General features: G+C 33.6%; 1 protein-coding gene across 1 annotated transcript; it reads left to right on the top strand.

Moving 5' to 3' along the window:
- Positions 1–7,602: 7,602 nt before the first annotated feature.
- Positions 7,603–19,879, top strand: LOC106060987 (transmembrane 9 superfamily member 2-like). The gene is made up of 18 exons (XM_013219031.2): positions 7,603–7,832; positions 9,057–9,124; positions 9,235–9,334; positions 10,016–10,143; positions 10,343–10,472; positions 10,592–10,737; positions 13,425–13,539; positions 13,632–13,711; positions 13,835–13,943; positions 14,044–14,176; positions 15,090–15,151; positions 15,263–15,320; positions 15,438–15,495; positions 15,620–15,779; positions 15,882–16,033; positions 16,333–16,444; positions 16,557–16,728; positions 17,537–19,879. Exons 1-18 carry the CDS (start codon positions 7,692–7,694, stop codon positions 17,602–17,604), a joined length of 1,992 nt encoding a protein of 663 aa, XP_013074485.2. The 5' UTR covers positions 7,603–7,691; the 3' UTR covers positions 17,605–19,879.
- The last annotated feature ends 708 nt before the right edge of the window (positions 19,880–20,587 follow it).

Below are 20,587 nucleotides of genomic sequence, written 5' to 3' on the forward strand. Positions count from 1 at the left end.
TAATAACATTTACCAAATTTTAACTGGATTATAATTTTCTTCAAAATGTACAATGGATGCACTATAATAAGCAAAAATAATATTCAACTGATATTTGATTATGGAATTTAAAAAAAAGAAATAAAAATAAAGGCCTGATGGTGGCCAATGAAATAAAATGGAACTTGATGCTGAAGAAGATGATGAATTAGTTATTCTTCTTCCACCAATACTTACTATAAGCAAACCTTCGTAACCTGCAGGAGCATCCTCCATTATCCTTAAGGAAGATTTTTAAGTGTTGGTGATAGTATGCAGCCTTGTCTCTTAACCAGTCGCCAAGAATGTTATTGTTGAGGTACACCGCACCAGTAGCCTGTGTCATGACCGGCCAACCGTCTCGACTGATGGGCTGAGCCAGACGAGTCAGAGCTAGTGTCTCGTGAAACTATGGTCTCTTGTCCACCACCCAGCTTGTGAAGTCTAGATGCGTGGTGCTCAAATTCTCGAACTGGACTACCTGGGCCATCATGGCGGCACCTAGTAAACGTCGTAGGACGTTCCGAGCACTGTGGGCGATTTAGAGCACAAACCAGCTCAAGTTGTCTGGACCTTGTTCTGCCGCTGGAAGTAGCTAGTAAGCAAAAACAGAATGAGTCGGGGGGGGGGGGGGGGCGCAACTCTTCCTCTCTTGAAACATCGCGCAACTAGGTCACAAAAGCTGTATGCGGCGCGGACTGTTGCTCTGATCATCGTCTTTACACTATCTAGGCTGAAAATGTGCACAAAGAAAGCAAACATTCAAAGCGCCTAGATGTTGGTAAGCTTCAAAACGTTAGACAGTAAGACTAAATACCGAAATAAAAGCCCTGCACATAAACCTTGATGCGGAGAACAGCTGGAATGAACTGAGGGAATCTGTATACTCTCTGGCCAGTTGTGTTCTCGGTCAGTCTACACGTAAGCACCAAGACTGGTTCGATGAAAACTACAAATTGAATAACTACTATTACACAAGCAACGATTCTATCGCTGTAATCCAGCTTGTCCCCAAAACAGAGAAAGATGACTTCAACACTATTCACACAAATATACAGGGCCGGCCTTAGGTCACTGAAACATATGCGCCCGCTGTGGGCCCCGCACTTTCATAGGCCCCGCGCTAATTTTAGGTGTATATTATTAAAGACAGTATTAAATAAAATCATTATAACGTATAGGGTTCCGGCGGTACCCATTATTTCCAGGAGCTCCTGGAAATCTACTAAAATTGCAAAACATGCGAAAAAGTCCTGGAAATCTGAAATTATTAAGATCTGAGAATAGACGAAATTGACATTTTCGGGTGTCATTCAATATGAAAAACGCCTATCCTAAGTGCGATTAAAAAAAAACGGCATTATAAGCTTTCATTTAATAAAAATGTAATAATACTAGTAGGACGAGTTTTAACCAAAACCATAAGTTTCAATACTTTACTTACTTCAATAGTCACTAGCATAGAAATATTGATCTATATCTAATAATAGGCCTAATAAAAAGGCTTGTCTTCGAGTCCGAAGATTGAGGAATGCAGTATTTCCCATGGCTACGCAGCCCCAGCTGTGACTTATATATTTTGCCACATCCAGAGCAAGCATAATCATAGTACTTCGGTGGTCGATTAAGATTTTCTTTTCGCCGTCTGCGTCTGTGTTCGGCAGCTGATTTTCTTTTGGTCTCTTCTTATCTTCTTATCTTATATAATACAGACGTTACTTCAAAAAAGAAGATGATTACGTCCTACGCGTCATGCATTTAGTCATGCATATTAACCAATGACTTAAATTCTGCCAAGTCACTGGTTTTCCTGGCTAGCTCAGGCAACCCATTCCATGCTCTAATAGCACTAGGGAAGAAGGAGTATTTGTACAAATTTGTCCTAGCATATGGGACGAGGAATGTGCCTTTATCTTTGTGTCTTTCAGAGTATTTTATTAAATTTTGTTTTTGTATTTGAAGATTATGGTTCAGTGTTTTATGTATGATTGCTACTTTACTTTTGAGCCTTCTGTCCTGAAGGCTTTCTAAATTTAGTGATTTTACTAAAGGTGTTACTCTAGTCAAATGTGAATATTCGTTTGTTATGAATCTCACTGCTCTATTTTGTGTCTGTTCCAGTTTCTTAATGTTTTCTTGAGTTGAGGGGTCCCAAACGGAGGATGCATATTCTATTATTGGCCTAACCAAGGTTAAGTAACATTTTAGTTTTATGTTCTTATTTGATTTATAGAAATTTCTTTTAATAAATCCTAATGCTTTGTTTGATTTTTTTGTAGTTTCATCAATATGTGGATTCCATGATAGTTTTTCATTTATTATAACACCTAGGTATTTTGCGTTTTTAGTCTGTGATACTGGTTTGCCATGAATAAGATAAGTGGAATTAATTTGTTTTAGTTTTTTTGTTACTCTTAACAACTGACATTTTTCTGGGTGGAAAGACATGCTCCAATTTGATTCCCATTTCTGTAATTCATCTAATTCTCTTTGTAAAATATCTGTGTCTTGTGTTGTTTTTATTGTTCTATATATTATGCAATCGTCTGCAAATAATCTGACTTTTGTTCCTGAACTAATGCAATTTGGTAAATCATTTATGTAAATTAAAAATAGTAGTGGACCCAAGACTGTACCTTGAGGTACACCTGAGTTTACTGTTATCGGTGTTGATTTAGAGCCATTTATTATTACAGTTTGTTCTCTCCCTATCAGAAAGTCTTTAATCCACTGATGCAGTGGACCATTAATGCCGAAATATTTTAATTTTTTAAGCAAACTATGGTGGTGAACTTTGTCAAAAGCCTTAGAAAAATCTAGTAAGATAGCATCTATTTGTTCACTATTATCTAAACCTTTTGAAAAATCATCAATTAGTCCTATTAGTTGTGTTTCACATGATCTATATTTCCTAAAGCCATGTTGGTATGGTGTGAGGACATTATGTTTGTCTAAGTGGTTTATGATGTTGCTACATATTATGTGTTCTAGGATTTTACATGTGATGCTGGTAAGTGATACTGGTCTGTAGTTCCCTGGGTCAGATTTTTCTCCTTTTTTAAATAGGGGGGTGACATTAGCTTCTTTCCAGTCCTTTGGTACTCTGCCCTGGTTAAGTGAAGCCTGAAAGAGTATTTTGAACACTGGGGCTAGCTCATTACTTAGTTCTTTGAGTAATCTAGCTGGAATACCATCAGGTCCAGAAGCTTTATTTGGTTTGGTGTTGGCTAGTAGTTTTTGAATTCCATTTTCTTGTACTACTATATCTTCTATGTTGTCTACTTGGTTCAAATTCAGTAATATGTCTTTGTCTCCTGGGGCTGAGAATGCTGATGCAAAGTATTTGTTTAGAATGTTTGCTTTAGTTTCATTATCATTATGTATTATGTTATGTTCATCTTTTAATGGCGCTACGCCTGTTGTTTCCATTTTCTTAGACTTAATGTATGACCATAGGTTTTTGTTGTTATCTTTAGATATTACATTGTTTATGTATTCACTCTGCAGCTGTCTGCTTACTTTTTGGGTTAAGTGTTTAATTTTTATATACTTTTTGTAAACTCTTTCTGCATTAGTTTCTTTAAATTTTCTATAGAGGTTTTCCTTCTGTTTACAAAGCTTCTTTAGTCTATTATTAAACCAGCATTTATTTATTTTGTTTGATGTGTATTTAGTTGGTATATGATTTTCTATTATGCTTTTAAGATGGTTTTTAATGAAATTCCAGAGGTCATCGACTGGTTGGTTAATGTCTTTTTCTAATAAGAATGTTTGTTGAAAGTTTAGTGCAGCTTGGTGTAGTTGTGTTAGGTTACATTTATTCCAGAGTAAGATTTTTCTTTTGGGTTTTGTATTGGCTACTGCTTTTATCTGACTGTGTATTTTTATGATCTCATGGTCTGATAGACCAGGGATAATTTCATAATCAACTACTAATCCAGGTCTGTTGGTTAAGAAGAGATCTAATGTGTTGTTTAATCTAGTTGGCTTTTTAATGATTTGATCTAAACTTAGGTTGTGTAAAGTTTCTATGAAAAGCTCATTTATGTCCTTAAGGTTTTGGTGTTTATCTATGGTTAGTGTTTTCCAATTTATATCAGGTAGGTTGAAATCACCCATAATCCAAAAAACTGCATTTTTATTTGTCTCTTTAAGTGTAGTAATCTGATTACATAGTTCCTGCATGTATTCTAAACTAGAATTTGGTGGTCTGTAAATGCTGCCTATTATTAGGGATGTTGAGGTGGTATTAATTTTACAAAATGTTGATTCTACATTTTTTGAGTTAGGTAAGGTAATTTCTTCTGCTATAAGAGTGTTTTTTATTGCTAAAAGAACTCCTCCATGATTATCAGCCCTATCTTTTCTAAAAATTTCATAATTACTATTGAAAATTTCTGCATTATAAATTTCAGGATGCAACCAAGTTTCTGTTCCTGCAATTATGTCTGGTTTCTCACATTCTAATAAAATTTCTAAGTCTGCTGTTTTGTTCCTAATGCTTTGAAAATTTATAACTAAGGTTTTAAGGTATTTTGGTATTACTTCTTTAGTAGGTTTGTTTAGTGAGGCTGTTGTATTAATTTTAGTAGATTTAGGTTTAACAGGAGTGGATCTGGCTAGTGGTTGGTGAGTTTGGTTCGGGATGGTGTTTAGGATGTTGTATGGGTTAGAAGTGTCCGCATCAAAGGAATCAAACAGTCCTGATGTAAACTGAGGTAACCCACACGGTACACAGTGCCATGATGCGTCTTTGTTGCCTAAGGCATAATACACAGGTGTATTCATATGGAGACATGATGCATGGTACCATTCATCGCAGGTGTCACATTGAATGGCTTTCTGTTTCAGGGTGCATATTTTTTTGCAGATGTTGCATCTATCTTTAGATCTAGGCCCTGGATTTGACTCTACATCTCCTGCCATTAATATTAACAGTGATAGGTATTTATTTCTGCTGTGTCTGATTGAGAACTTCCATTTGTGATGGGTAATCTTCTTTAATGTTATAGATGTGTATGTTAGGTTATTTTTGAAGTTGCATTGTTCTAAAGTGTGATGATTGATTATGACTGTTGTTTCCTTTTTAAGTTTAGTGTTGACAAAGGTAGATCTAGTTCTGTGTTCAGCTAGTGTGCATTTGGTGATTATTAGGATAAATAGCCAGAGCAATTTCATGATGACTGTTCTTGATTTTAGTTTTTAAAGGAGTCTAGTCTAAATCTAGTTTAAGGTTTACAATGCCTAAGTTAAGGTTAGGGTTAAATTAAATTAAATCAAATCAAATGGTTTATTAAATTCAAAATGTGGACCTAGACTAGATCTAGATTCTAGATCTAATTCTAGATCAATATATTTACGTGTATAACTAACTACATAGAATATTACTATTAGTTATTATTAGTAGTATTAGTAGATGATTAGTAGATCTAAAGCCTTAATTAAAGTCTAAGTCTAACACTAGACATAGATCTAAAATCTAAGGATATAAATATAATAATAAATATAGACTAGATCTAGATCTAATAAATTATAAGGATTAGTGAGACAAAATAGTCCTAAGCTAAGAATTGTTAATTTGAATTAATTAGTAGAAAAAAATGCTGAATTAAGTTAAATATATAATTTAAAGATATTAGTTTATTAGTTAAATAGCTTTTTTAATGAATTTGGTTTGATTTAATACAACAAAACGAAAAATTTAACTCATCTCTGATTACAGTAAACAGGGAGCAGCCATCTTGCCAAGAGCGCGTAACTCAAATGTTGGTCTCAAATGTGTATGCCCTATCTCACTCTAGTACGACTTAAATTCACACATGGAAATGCTGAAGATGACTACATGATAAATTGCTTTTGAAAGTTTACAGCGAGCTCGAGGAAGCATTGACGTCATCAACGGACAAGTCAGGAGATATAGGCTATAATTATATATGGGCGAAAATTAGCAGTTGAAATGGAATCTTTAAGCCACTTTAAGGCATATGCTACCATATACCGCCAAAACCCCGGAAGAAATTTTAGCTTTTTTACCTTTTACCTTTACCTATCCCTTAGTCTGTTGGACCGTTGGGGCACCAAGCAAGATTTGTCGACCGTCTTTCTCCATTCCTCCCTTTTTTTTTGCCTTGTTTGGAACCTCTCTCAATGGCAGGCCTGTCCATTCTTTAATGTTGTCCTCCCATCGCTTTTTCTGTCTGCCTCTTCTTCTTTTCCCTGGCACTGTTCCCTTAAGGAAGGTCTTTGCGAGCCCCGTAGATCTTGTAATGTGGCCAAAGGTTTTAAGCTTTCGTCTTTTCACAATAGTTAGCAGGTCGTCATGGGCTCCGATCGCTACACTGTTTTCCCAAACTAGAATATGCATCCTCCGTTTGGGACCCCTCAACTCAAGAAAACATTAAGAAACTGGAACAGACACAAAATAGAGCAGTGAGATTCATAACAAACGAATATTCACATTTGACTAGAGTAACACCTTTAGTAAAATCACTAAATTTAGAAAGCCTTCAGGACAGAAGGCTCAAAAGTAAAGTAGCAATCATACATAAAACACTGAACCATAATCTTCAAATACAAAAACAAAATTTAATAAAATACTCTGAAAGACACAAAGATAAAGGCACATTCCTCGTTCCATATGCTAGGACAAATTTGTACAAATACTCCTTCTTCCCTAGTGCTATTAGAGCATGGAATGGGTTGCCTGAGCTAGCCAGGAAAACCAGTGACTTGGCAGAATTTAAGTCATTGGTTAATATGCATGACTAAATGCATGACGCGTAGGACGTAATCATCTTCTTTTTTTGAAGTAACGTCTGTATTATATAAGATAAGATAAGAAACTGCTTTGTTAATCTCAGAATATTTTTAAATTACCCGTAACTGTAGCATCTGGTGAAAGAAGCTGCTCTCAAGAATTACTTCTCGCAAGAATTACTGGAGGTCAACAATTCACGAAGATAGATTGAACTACTTAAATTTGCAAGTCTTGCTATTGAGCGTGATCTATGTAAAAAGACAACAGAATTTTGACTTGGCTGAACGTAACGTTAAAGTTAATTTTATCGTGATTTTGTAATGAGTAAAGAATGAATAAAATGCAAAGACGAATTTATTTTCTAATACAAAATCTTAATTTTCACGCAGACAGGGCCCCGTGCACCCGTTTCGAATAGGGCTCCGCAAATGTTAGAGTCGGCCCTGTAAACATATTTATACATATATAGATTTATATAGGGCTGGCCTGAGACATATAGGCAAACTAGGCAGCCGCCTAGGGTCTCAGATTGATGGGGACCTCAGACAGGACTCTATACATTTTTTTAAAGAGAAGAAATAGCGAAACTTGTTATTGTTGGAGTACAAATTGATGCGTAGTTTTGATTTTTCTCTTTCATTTGAAGCCACCAAATTCACTTCGCCTAGAGCCGGCACTGATATTATATACACATGTATATAGAAAGGAACAGAGTAGGCTACTACAGCTCTCTCTACTATATCTATACAGATCTAGAGCTATGGTTACAGATGTTTTTTTTTTTTTAAACTCTTCTTCATAGTTTATATACTTATTTCCCTTTATCATTCCCATGATGCATAAAATGACGTGTTTAACACCAGCCATTTCCTAACGATTGTCTTCTAGGAAGAAACATTTACAAATTCCATAGTTAATGAATAAAGCAGTTACAAACATGTTTCATATTTATATTATCGTAATGTCTCAGCTTTTGTATATGTCACAAGCCTTTTATTTGCCCGGGTTGGCTTCGGTGACATATTGCACAATATCGGCAGAGAGCAACAACTGTCAGGTATGCAATTTTAATACATTTATAATTTTAATAAATATTATGAATAAATAACTAAGTTACTCCACACCACACACTCACACAGTGACCACAGTATATATCTAAAGTGCAGATCTACTAATGATGGCTAATCTTATACTAACGTATACTACTTATAGATCTAGATATATCAAAGTCTAGAAATAGTTTATAAATAGTAAATTATAGTGAATAATAGTCAACTCTGCAAGGTTTGCTGTGTGTTACTCACTAACTGTCAGTCAGTGTGTCACCTGTGTAGTCATGTCATCATGTGGTGTATAACTGTTGATTTATCATACTATCACAATCACAGTATCAGTATCATATAATATTAGATCTAGATCTAATATTATATGAAAAAAAAATTGAGACTAATGGATGGTTTTCACTGTCAAGAAGGTCAAGTCAAAAATACATTATCATTAAATTTTATTTTATGATTTACTTTACTACAGTCTACAGTATCTGACCTCTTAATAATAGCATCCTCTAGAGTCTAGACTCTACTCTAGACATTCTCAAAGAATTACTATTTAGTCTATACTATACTGTCTATACTATTACTATTGGCTATTGGTATTATTTGATAGTATACAGTGACAGTGTAAGTGTAAGTTCTAGACTAATCTAGTAATTCTAACCATTCAAATTCAAATGATCTACTAGGGAGATATAGTACAGTACAGTCAATCTAGTCATTCTAGTGCTAGCTTAGGTTTAGAATCTAGTAGATCTACATTCAATAAATAGACTATTATAGTCCAGTCTCTAGAATCCTAGATCTAGAATTAGTCCCGTCTAGAATGTCTAGATCTAATAAATTTTAATATTAGTAATATCGATTGAAATCTGAGCTTTCACTACTCAGACTACTGTCACCCACAAATCAAGTTATTAGATCTAGATCTTGATAGACTCTCTAGAGATTAGTTCTCTCTAGTCAGTATTCATTCAGTCAGCCGCCAGTCATATTAGCTTAGTGACTACATTCACTGTCACACTTACTTGTATCAAGACATACACACCTAATGCTTTGATAGAACCCTTGTACATACATTCAATTGAATAACTAGATCTTGAAACACTGTTACTTTATTAATAGAATGAAAAATTAATCCTAGGATTAATCTCATCTTTCACTCATTCATAATTAAAAAAAAATTCTTTGCTTGTTTCTTTTATAGTATAATATATATCTATTTGCAGACAAATCTTATGGTCTACGTTAACAGACTTAATACTGTGGAAAATATTGTGCCTTATGAATATCATGAGTAAGTTCATATCTTTAGAAACAAAATGTATTATTAAATAATGCCTAGTTGAAAATAATTTTTTTTTGACAGTACAGATCTAGCTCTTAACTCATAATTTTTTTTATTAGCTTTGACTTCTGTATTCCGGAGTCAGATGTTGCCAATTCACCGACTGAGAATCTGGGTCAAGTAGTATTTGGAGAAAGAATCAGACCATCAATGTATAAGGTATATATATATACGTTCTGACACTAGGTTTAGTCTTCAAAGATTTGTCATTGGTGACTTAATAAATCTTTATTAGAGATGAACGTTTTTTTTTATTTGGCTTAAAATATTATTTACTTATATGAAAAAAATAAATAAATGTGAAAATATTATTTAACAAATTTCAATAAACACATGTGTATGTGAGTATTTTTTATTTACTTTTGCCAGTCATTTCCTGCTCAAATGAGTATAAGAAGATGGTTTTTCAATATTAAATTGGCAGTCAAAATGTAATCAAATTTAAATGTCTGTCATAAAATGTTGTATGTTGAAGAAAAATTATTCTCACCATGATTTCTTGGCAGTTTAGTTGGATAATATTATTTTGTCACACCATTAAATTCATTATCTGATGGAATTTTCACTAATTCTTCACCCAACCTGGACCTATCCTCACCATGCAATGTTTCACTCTTCTTTGTAGTCCTCTATTTGTCTTTCTATAGCCTGTTTTTTTTTTAAATATAGTTATTGATTTGAAAGAAATGTAAATAAAAATTAATATATACATAATAGCTAACAACACAATTAACTATAATAATAGTATATATAGCACTAATGACACTCTTACTTTAGGCCTAAACCTAAAATCCTGTTCATTGTTTACACAATTGAAAATTGACTCTTGTTTTATTTTAGATGAACTTCTCAGAGGATATTACTTGTCGTCAAGTTTGTGAGAAGACTTATTCCAAAGAGGATGGAAAACAGATGGAAAAGCTGACGTTTCTCAAGAGAGGCATTAGTCTAAACTATCAGCACCATTGGTAATAAGATTTACTAGATCAAACTTAGCACTGTGCGCATAAGAGTTTAAATATGTGTGTGTGTGTGTTATAGTCTAAAATGAACATCATTTCTCTTTCTCTCTTTCCTTTTTCTTTTTGTGTGTGTGTTGTGGTGGTGGTTAGGAAGAGAACTTTGAAGCTGTATTACTGATGTGCTAACACTGTTTGTGATTGACAGGATCCTGGATAACATGCCCATAACCTGGTGTTACAAAGTGGAGTCTGGGGACACCTACTGTTCTACTGGTTTCCCCATAGGCTGTTATGTCACGAAACACAGTAAAAGGAAAGACACCTGTATTACTTTAGTAAGTATGGAGACTACATGGTTAACTGGTTGTTGTTAGGTTCAATAATAATTTAGTAACCCCCCCCCTTTTTTTTTTTCTTTTAATAAAAACATTATTATTGTTGAATGTCTCATCAGTCAAACTTTAAGGATCCAGACACTTACTATGTTTACAACCATGTGGATATTTTCATTGACTATCACCCATTGTCAGAAGAAGATTGGGGAACTCAGCACTTAGGGAAAGGTGGTCGTATTGTTTCTGCCAAATTGGTACCTAGAAGGTAAGAAATTGATACAAACTGAACGCTCTCCTTTACCTGGTTGGGGGGGGGGACTCGTACTATTGTTTTCTTTAGTAGATGGACATCCTACCCAGCGTTGCCTAGTTACCTCATTTCTTCATTATTTTTGTTTCAATTGTTTGTATTAAGTTCTTAAAAGAAGGAATATAGTTATATCGCCCTTGTGAATCCCATATATAGCTTTAGAGTTGACCAAAACTGTGTTTGGTCAAGAGTTTCTTATTCCTTGAGATGAAGTATCTATAACTGCTAATTACAATCCTTATTCTTTGAGATTTAGTATCTATAACTGAAGATTTCAATCCTTATTCTTTAAGATGTAGTATCTATAACTGCTAATTACAATCCTTATTATTTAAGATGTAGTATTTGTAACTGCTAATTACAATCCTTATTCTTTAAGATGTATCTGTAACTGCTAATTACAATGCTATGTTTTTGACTGGGTTAGAGACAAAGAAGGAAGGATTTGTCTGAAAAAAGAATTAGCAGATGCAACTGTTCTTGTAATGTCCTTATGTATCCAGAGGTAGAGGTGGAATCTAGCCAACTTCATCATCTTCATTCTCATTCTCAAGTTGGAGGATGACCAGTCTTATGAAATGACTTGCACACTGGTCTCAGATCAGGCTGTTCTCTATACATTTTGTCTTCTGAAGTATCTTGTTTGGGCTTTTGCTTGAATATGCAGCTATCAAAGGCACAATCAGTATTCTCTGGTGACGCTCCACAAGGGCATGATTGGCTAGTTTAAACTTTTATCTTCTTGAATATGTCTTGCCGCATTCTGTTGTGTTCTCTAGGGAGAAGAACAAAATTGTATGTTGATGCAACCCCACCTCCCTTTTTTTAAAAAAACTTTTTAAAGTCATTCACTTAACACACTTCAATCTTTAAAACAAGATAACATCATTTTCTAAAGAGGTATTATGGGGGCCAGTGCCTTGTTAGGGCCTCTTGGTAAAGAAAGCAGTTTTGAAGAACATGGTCAGCATTCTCTGGTGACACTCCACATGGGCAAATTTCACATGTTCAATTTTGAGCTTGCGGTACATATGTTGTCTCATTTTGTTGTGTTCTGTCCTGAGGCGAAAGATTAGATGTTTATCTTGTCGGTATAGCTTATAATAGGCATTATTTTTCTTGTGATTTGGATGAGAGCTTGTCCGTTTTTCATTTATTCTATTCACTATTAATTTCATTTTTTCTGGATAGAGTCCAATGTTTGTGAGTTTGTTCTCCCACACTTAGTAAGTGTGTCAGCCTTCTCATTTCCTTCTAGATCAATATGTGCTGGTACCCATTGAATAACATTCTTTTTGCTGCTGTTGTTGTTGAGCTTTATAAATGCTGTCCTGAGTTATTTTATAAATCAGAGTTTTCCAAGCTTTGGAGGATTGTTTTCACATCAGTTAGAAAGACAGTCTGACTGTGGAGGGTCCTTGGATGATTTACTAGCATGGTAGCTGCTAGTGCTAGTGCTTCCCTTTCTGCTTTGTGGCTGTCAGAGAGCTTTCCAGTTGCAATGGATTTTTCTAGTTTATCTCCATCGGGCCATTGGATGAGTATTCCAGCTTCTCCATTTGTGGTGGCTTTTTGAGATGAACCATCCATGTAAACTCTGATCCATTGATTGTTAGGGTAATGTTTGTAGAAAGAGTTTTCAAAACAATTCCACATTTATTTTTTGTTCCTCTATAAAATGTCTATTTCAGGAGTCTGTTATATTTCTTGTTATTATTAGGCCAGGAGTCTGTTATATTTCTTGTTATTATTAGGCCAGGAGTCTGTTATATTTCTTGTTATTATTAGGCCAGGAGTCTGTTATATTTCTTGTTATTATTAGGCCAGGAGTCTGTTATATTTCTTGTTATTATTAGGCCAGGAGTCTGTTATATTTCTTGTTATTATTAGGCCAGGAGGCTGTTATATTTCTTGTTATTATTAGGCCAGGAGGCTGTTATATTTCTTGTTATTATTAGGCCAGGAGGCTGTTATATTTCTTGTTATTATTAGGCCAGGAGGCTGTTATATTTCTTGTTATTATTAGGCCAGGAGGCTGTTATATTTCTTGTTATTATTAGGCCAGTAGTCTGTTATATTTCTTGTTATTATTAGGCCAGGAGGCTGTTATATTTCTTGTTATTATTAGGCCAGGAGTCTGTTATATTTCTTGTTATTATTAGGCCAGGAGTCTGTTATATTTCTTGTTATTATTAGGCCAGGAGTCTGTTATATTTCTTGTTATTATTAGGCCAGGAGTCTGTTATATTTCTTGTTATTATTAGGCCAGGAGTCTGTTATATTTCTTGTTATTATTAGGCCAGGAGTCTGTTATATTTCTTGTTATTATTAGGCCAGGAGGCTGGGCAGGCTCTTCACTTTAATGTCATCTGTCTTGTTTGTGTTGCTTGTACAAACTAATATAATTCACAAAGAGTAATTTGTGTTTTTTTTTTTTTGCAAGATTGTTATTCAAATACATAATTTAAAATTGTTATTTGTATTTAGTAGAATTGTTTTTCAATGGCAAAAGAAAGAAAAAAATCATAAAGCTGATGATCTTAATTTAATCAATCAGTACAGAACTAACTTTAACTATATAAGGATAGATAAGAGATTCATTACACACAAAATCATAGCTGTGTTTTATTCTTATCAATCAGCATCAATCATCAAGATAAGCCAGATTGTTCCGACAATGCTCCAGTGTTGGGTATTCCTGGGGTACAGCCCGACAAACCTATCAAAATCAAGTACACTTACTCTGTGAAGTGGACGGTAAGCTGTACAATATATTTTGTCATTCTGTAAACTGTAGTGCTTTTAGTTTGAACATATTTCATTAATTGCAACTTTATAAAAATTATTAGGATAACAAGAACATTAAATGGACTTCTCGTTGGGACTATATTTTGGACTCCATGCCCCACACTAACATTCAATGGTTCAGGTACGTCGCATGCTGGTTCATTTTGTTTCAAGTTAAACTCAGTGTAAAATAGAAAAGTTCTGTTTGGAACAGAATTGAAGTAATGGAATTAAGTTTTGAAATGGTATCTTTATTTCTCTTCAGCATCATGAATTCTTTGGTTATTGTGGTCTTTCTGTCTGGTATGGTTGCCATGATCATGTTGAGAACTCTTCACAAAGACATTGCTCGCTACAACCAAATGGATAGCATGGTAACATACAGCTTTTGAAATGCCAATGAGAATGTTTTTAAATATAATTATTATCCTCTAATATGTATATTTTCATTGGACTATGCTATTGGTTGAATAGGAAGATGCTCAAGAAGAATTTGGTTGGAAGTTGGTCCATGGTGATGTGTTCAGACCACCAAGAAAGGGCATGTTTTTGGCTGTCCTTGTAGGCAATGGTACACAGCTCTTCTTTATGACTCTGATCACATTAGGTAAGTTTGCCTGCAAACACTTGGGCTCAAATATATACAAAAAGATTTTTTTGTACTGAATCTCAACTTTTATTTGAGTCTGCTTTCTTATGCAGAAAATATCAATGAAACACATTAGTGGCATCTATTTGTGGACACTTTGGTAGAAGCATACTGATAATGTACTGCATTCTTACAAAATGTAAGCTTTAGGACATGCAAGAAGTGCTCCCAGTGTAATATTTTTACTTGCCACTTGACTGTTTTTTTTTACAATACCTCTATTCTAGTCAGAAATTGTGGAACCTTGGTGGGTGTAACCTAGACATGGATCTTAAAAACGGCTCCAAATATTTTTCTACAAATTTATCTCAGATGTATATCATTTGTAAAAGAATTACTAGCTCCTTGGCTACACTGGGAAAACTCTTGAAAGTTATAATTTTTCTAATTAAAAAAAGAATGTACTTATACTGAATTGACTATGCGTCTTCAGGTATTTCCGTAAGTAGGCATTCTTTCAAGAGTTGAATAAATAATTGTTCAGGAACGTTTAGCGCATCATCTTCTAATTCTAGATGTATAGGCCTATTATTGGAATATTATAAAGTCTAGTAGATCTATATATTTGGTTAACCAGGATTCTTTCTCAGGGAAAAGGGGTGGGGGTAAAAATGTTCAATTTGTAAAAATCTAACATTCATTGGTTATTAAGACAAAAATAATCGCTCTATAAGTTGTGTAAAGGAGATATTGTCTTATATTGATATCTATATGGCGAGAAGATCGCCCGCCAATTGTATTTGAAAACAACTAAGCTTACTGCATTCACTAGCGGCTTACTCATCTTTGATGATGACATACCTGAGTGGAACTACTTTTCTGAATGTATAACATTTGTTTTTTTTTAGTCATTGTCTTTTTTTTCTTTCAGTTTTTGCCTGTTTAGGTTTCCTTTCACCAGCTAATCGAGGAGCTCTCATGACTTGTGCTTTGGTAAGGTTCAAAGCTTTTAGCTCAATTTTAATTAGGAATTACTGAATTAGATAACATTCTTGCTTAGTTTATTCTGAGTGGAATCATTGATAATGATATTGTTTTTCCTAGGTACTATATGTATGTCTGGGCACACCAGCAGGCTATGTGTCAGCTAGAATGTACAAAAGTAAGTTTATATGTAGATTGTATAGTTGTTTTATTCCATTAGTTTAATGAATTGCATTTTTGGTTTACTCATTTTTGGTAATGTATTAGTAAGATTTAATTAATTTTTTTTTTTTAGCTTTTGGTGGTGAGAAGTGGAAATCTAATGTGATACTGACAGCATTTTTCTGCCCTGGGTAATTGTTGCATTTATGTTGTGCTTCATTCAAATGATTGTATTATGAATAGTTTTGTTGATTTTAGCCATTTTATAAATGCATTTGTACTTGTTTTAAAAATTTCTCTTTTTTTTTTTTCCAGGTTAGTTTTTGCTGTTTTCTTTTTATTAAATCTTGTTCTGTGGGCCAAGGGAAGCTCTGCTGCTATTCCATTCACCACATTGATAGCCTTGCTGGCGCTCTGGTTTGGGATATCAGTGCCACTCACTTTTGTTGGAGCTTACTTTGGATTTAGGAAAAGGGTTTGTTATTCTACAACCTTTTTTGGTGTCTAAACATTTAAACAACTTCAAAATTATTTAGTGTATTTTTACTTGTGCTCAATTTTTTTTTTTTTTTTTCAGCCTATTGAACACCCAACTCGGACCAATCAGATTCCCCGTCAGATTCCGGAACAGTCTCTGTACACACGACCTTTACCAGGCATCATCATGGGAGGTGTCTTGCCTTTTGGGTGCATTTTTATACAGCTGTTTTTCATTCTCAATAGTATTTGGTAAGTATTAAAGAGGTTTCGTGTGTTGGCTTTTTTTATTCTCATTAGTATTTGGAAAGTAGTAAAGAGGTTTTGTGTGTTAGGGTTTTAATTGTTCAGTTGATAAGCTGAGATTTCATGCAAGATAGCAAACTTTCAGTACTAGGATTTTTTTTAAAAAAGTTACAAATCTTCATACTTTCACATTTATTGTGGGGGAAACGGTTAATATTAAAAATTCAGGTATATATGTAATTAGTACTATTTCTTTATTTAAAAACAATATATCCTATTAGCAAACTATGACATCTGTTGTGCAGGTCTCATCAGACGTACTACATGTTTGGATTCCTATTTTTGGTCTTCATCATCCTCATCATCACCTGTAGTGAAGCCACCATACTTCTTTGCTACTTCCACTTGTGTGCTGAGGTTTGTGGTCTAGAACCTGTTCAAAACTTAAGTTGCGTGCTTATGAAATATTAATCTGAACAGTTTGTTTCGTTTTCAACCCATTGATTTTGCTGTTAATGTTCTGTTTTAGGACTACCATTGGTGGTGGCGATCTTTCTTGACCAGTGGATTCACAGCCATCTACTTTTTCTTTTACTGCATCCATTTCTTCTTCACCAAGCTGGAGATGAGTGGATTCACAAACACTTTCCTGTACTTTGGCTACACTGGGATCATTGTTTTCTTGTTTTTCATCACCACAGGTAAGGCGATTACTTTAAGTTTGTTTACAAATAGAAACAAAAAAACAACTTTTGTTTCATTTCACTTTTCACACCACTATAGTTAAAAAAAAATGTCTTGTATTGGTTTAATTTCAATTTTCTGAAAAATAAATTACTAATTGTTTCTCATCTTCCCATTTTTCCAGTTCCTAAACCATAGTGATCACTACTGATAATGCAAAATTTAGCGTTTTTTATTTTACTTCAATTTTTGCATTGAAATCATAGTTTTTAGCATCCCACTTTCCCATTCTTGGGCGCTTGATGCAACCCTTGCAATCTATGGCCTCATTTACTAAATAAATGAGCAGCAAATCTTTTTATTTGTTTCCTCACTATTATCATTCCTGCTTTTTTTTTTTTTTTTTTTTGTTGTTAAATTCTTGCTTTAAGTCAAATTTAGGGTCTTTAAGATAGTTCTAGACTTTTTGGATATTCCTATTCATGTCAGAAGCTATCTTTTTGGTGTATCTGGCATACAGAATACAGGCAGTTTTAAGAAGCTTTATATTTTTCAAGGAACATGTTTTTGTGTGTGTGTGTGTGTGTGCACTTTTTATGTCAGAATCCCATTGTTAAGCAAATGGGCAAATCATGAAAAAGGTAATAAAGCAACATTGATGACACTTTGATCATTTAGTTGGCAACAGTAATCTTTCAGTGTAGCCTCTTTGATATTATTCCTTTTTTTTTTTTTTTTTCTTCAGCTGAATATATTACAACCAACTTTAGTTTTAACATTTTCCATCATGCAGTATTGATTGGTTTTGGTTTTCTTTGTTTACAGGTTCCATTGGATTCTTTGCCTGTTTTTGGTTTGTTTCAAAGATCTACAGTGTTGTGAAGGTGGATTGAATGACTTTTTTTTCATGGGAATGTTACATAGAAAAAGAAATATAGTTGATTTATCTAACAGTTTTTTTTTTGTTTGACAATAAGGAAAAAAATATTAATTAACACATTTATATTGTCAGTTGTCTTGTATTTTTTTTTTGTTGCACTAGGCTAATTAGTTGGTAATCATTATATTATTAATTTATTTTGGCTTATATGTGTCATTGTAAGTACAATGTTTGTAAAGAAATACATGACCAAGTTATAAACTTCAAAGGAATGTAACTTGTGAATGCAGAATACAAAGTTCTCCTTTACATTACTTCTTATTAGAACCATGTCCATCTTTGAACTTTTTGTTTGGGAGGGTTGAAACCTTGTTTTAGTATTTTCAATTTGAATTGTATGTTGTATATAGTATATGTAGATATATAATATACATGGTTTAATTATTATTTTTTGTTTACATTGGGAGCTTTTTTTTTAGACTGGTATACATCCATCCAGAAATGTGTTTGTTGCCATAATAATGTTCATTTTGAATCGTTCTCATATGTTTCATTTTGTGGTGTACATTCAGCACGATTTCATGACATGTTTGTTCATCATTATTATAACACAAGTTTCCAGAATTGTCTGAACTGTGTCTAGTTCCTAATGGCTCAACCTATGTTTCAAAACCTATGACCGAGTTTGGACAGTTTAATTGATTCAGGATTCTCAAAATGTCCTCACATTTCAAGGATCACAGAGCTTCATGATTCATAGTTTGAGAACCACAGCTAAATAAAAAAAAATCTTTCAACAACTAATGAAATCAAAACATTCACTTGGCTGTCAATTTTTATGAAGCACAGTGAGTTTTATTATTGTTAGAATGTATTTCTACTTTAAGAAGAAAATGTTCACTTTATTGACAGTCTGAACAAAACTTATGTTTTCTTTTGAAATTGTAGAGACAAAATTTCCTAATGTGTATCTTGTATGTAATAGTCTGAACAAACTGTCCTCTGCTGTTCAAATGAAGGGTTAAATGTGTCTTTATTGTAACAATTACACTAACCTAATGTGATATATTATGTGATGTACTTTTCAAATATAGATTTATTTTTCATACATTTATTCAAATTCATTAACTCTTTCTCCTGAGTGATGATACCGTCGTTGATTAGACCTAATTAAATTAACTTAATTTTTGAGTTTGTAGACTTCAATTTTGTGCTATCTATACCACTTAAAATATTTTCTAATTAAAATAAAAACGTAATTGTAGTTTAATCATAACAGGGCAGTGAAATACAAATGGGAAAAATGAATAATTCCTTTTGAACGCGGAAAATAATTACAGAGAGATTATGTTAAACCTGATTAATCATAAAAATCTTTCTCTTTTAAAGCTATATTATTTTCTCAAAGTGGCCCTTTTATAAAAATGTTGAGAAGTTTTGCAAAAAATATAAGGAATTATGAAATCTAGTCAAACATGATCTTGATTAGTTTGATATGTAGACTTAAAGTATTTAACAAGAGGACTTAGAACAAACACAATAATGTTTTGTAGTTATCTCCGCTTTGTTTGAACTTGTAGTGAATTTCTGATATTGGTCTGCTTAGATCTCTATAACAAAAAAATTCTGTACATTATTATGAAACATAATGGTCTTTAAATTATTATTATTATTATTACTAACACTGTTGCTTTATATATTTAATTTGTGGCTGTTTTGTATGGTATTTATAACACTTTTTCCCATATAGTGCAAGCTTTTTCTACATTGCTACATACATTGACTAACTCTCATTGATTGCTGTACTGTCATATTAAAATTGTGGCTTCATTTGTTTGATTGTTTCCTGTACACCATGCCCCTGCATTCCACGACCTCACTCTCCAACTTCTCAAGATGCAGAATATTATTTTGTGTGTGGAGAATTTGATAACGGGTGGGTCAACCTGCTCATGTTTGCAATGGTTGCACAAATGATTATCATCCATCTATGCAATTGATCATCATTAAGTTTCTTTACTAGTGTGTCCAAACCTTAGGTCATTGTTGTAACTGCCAAGAGTGATGAATCATAACCTGACCAGCTATAGTGAATTGCTTACAATGTGTGTGCTTCATTTAGTTCAGCTGATCAATCATATCATCTCAAAATATGTTTTTTTTTAATTGATCTATCATTTCAAACATTCTTTATGCCTTTGAAGTATTTGTTACTTTTCCAGAAAATTTAACAATGTACATTTGTGACTGTATGCATCGAGGGTCGAATAAAGATTTTTAATGAAAAACTTTTGTCGTTTCACAATAATACCCCGGTATATTGTCAGATCCAGCACTACAACAAAAAGGAAGTCAGTCATTCTTATCCTACACCCCCACTCTAAATATTCACAACTGTAATCAATCAATGAGACTATTATTATCAGTAAGACTTGGAGGAAATTGTTTTTTCAGGATTTTTGTACACCTCTTGTAATACAACTTCTTACATGTAGAGTTTTATCAATAGATTATGCATAGACATTGTACACCTGCAATAAGTTTACTTTACATCAGTGCTTATCAAACTGGTATACCACTGGTGGTAGTTCCATGCTTAGTGGGACTCGTAAGGTCCCTTATTTTCCACTTATCGATCTGTTTTTCCCCTCTCCAAGTTTATCTCTAGGTATGTGAACAATCCAAAACCAAGAACCAAAATAATTAAAATGTCTGCTTTTAATTAATAACCCTAGTTGTAGATTAATAAAAATTGAGAAAGGAGGTAAGACCAGTTGCTTGCCAGTTTGGCTTTTTTCTTCTCTCATTTCTTCAGTGAGTTCCAGTGTTTGCCTCCAAGAAAGTGGTGTGTTTCTAATCTTAGTGAAGTTTTACCACATGCAGTCCCTTTAAGGAGGACGAAGTCAATATCAGGAAAGTGCCAACATATAAATGTTAAGAATCACAAAGCAGGGGGGCAAGTTGACTCTGATGCCAGGACAACATTGAAAGACAGA

The sequence above is a fragment of the Biomphalaria glabrata genome, chromosome 15 (genome assembly GCF_947242115.1).
Source record: "Biomphalaria glabrata chromosome 15, xgBioGlab47.1, whole genome shotgun sequence".
NCBI classification, from domain to species: Eukaryota; Metazoa; Mollusca; class Gastropoda; family Planorbidae; genus Biomphalaria; species Biomphalaria glabrata.

What these genes read in the sequence shown, in the direction of transcription:
- LOC106060987 (XM_013219031.2), top strand. Translation starts at nt 7,692, where the DNA reads ATGAATAAAGCAGTTACAAACATGTTTCATATTTATATTATCGTAATG. An exon ending in TCAGACCATCAATGTATAAG is followed by an intron (nt 9,335 to 10,015) that starts GTATATATATAT and finishes GTTTTATTTTAG; the next exon opens with ATGAACTTCTCAGAGGATAT. An exon ending in ACAGCATTTTTCTGCCCTGG is followed by an intron (nt 15,496 to 15,619) that starts GTAATTGTTGCA and finishes TTTTTTTTCCAG; the next exon opens with GTTAGTTTTTGCTGTTTTCT.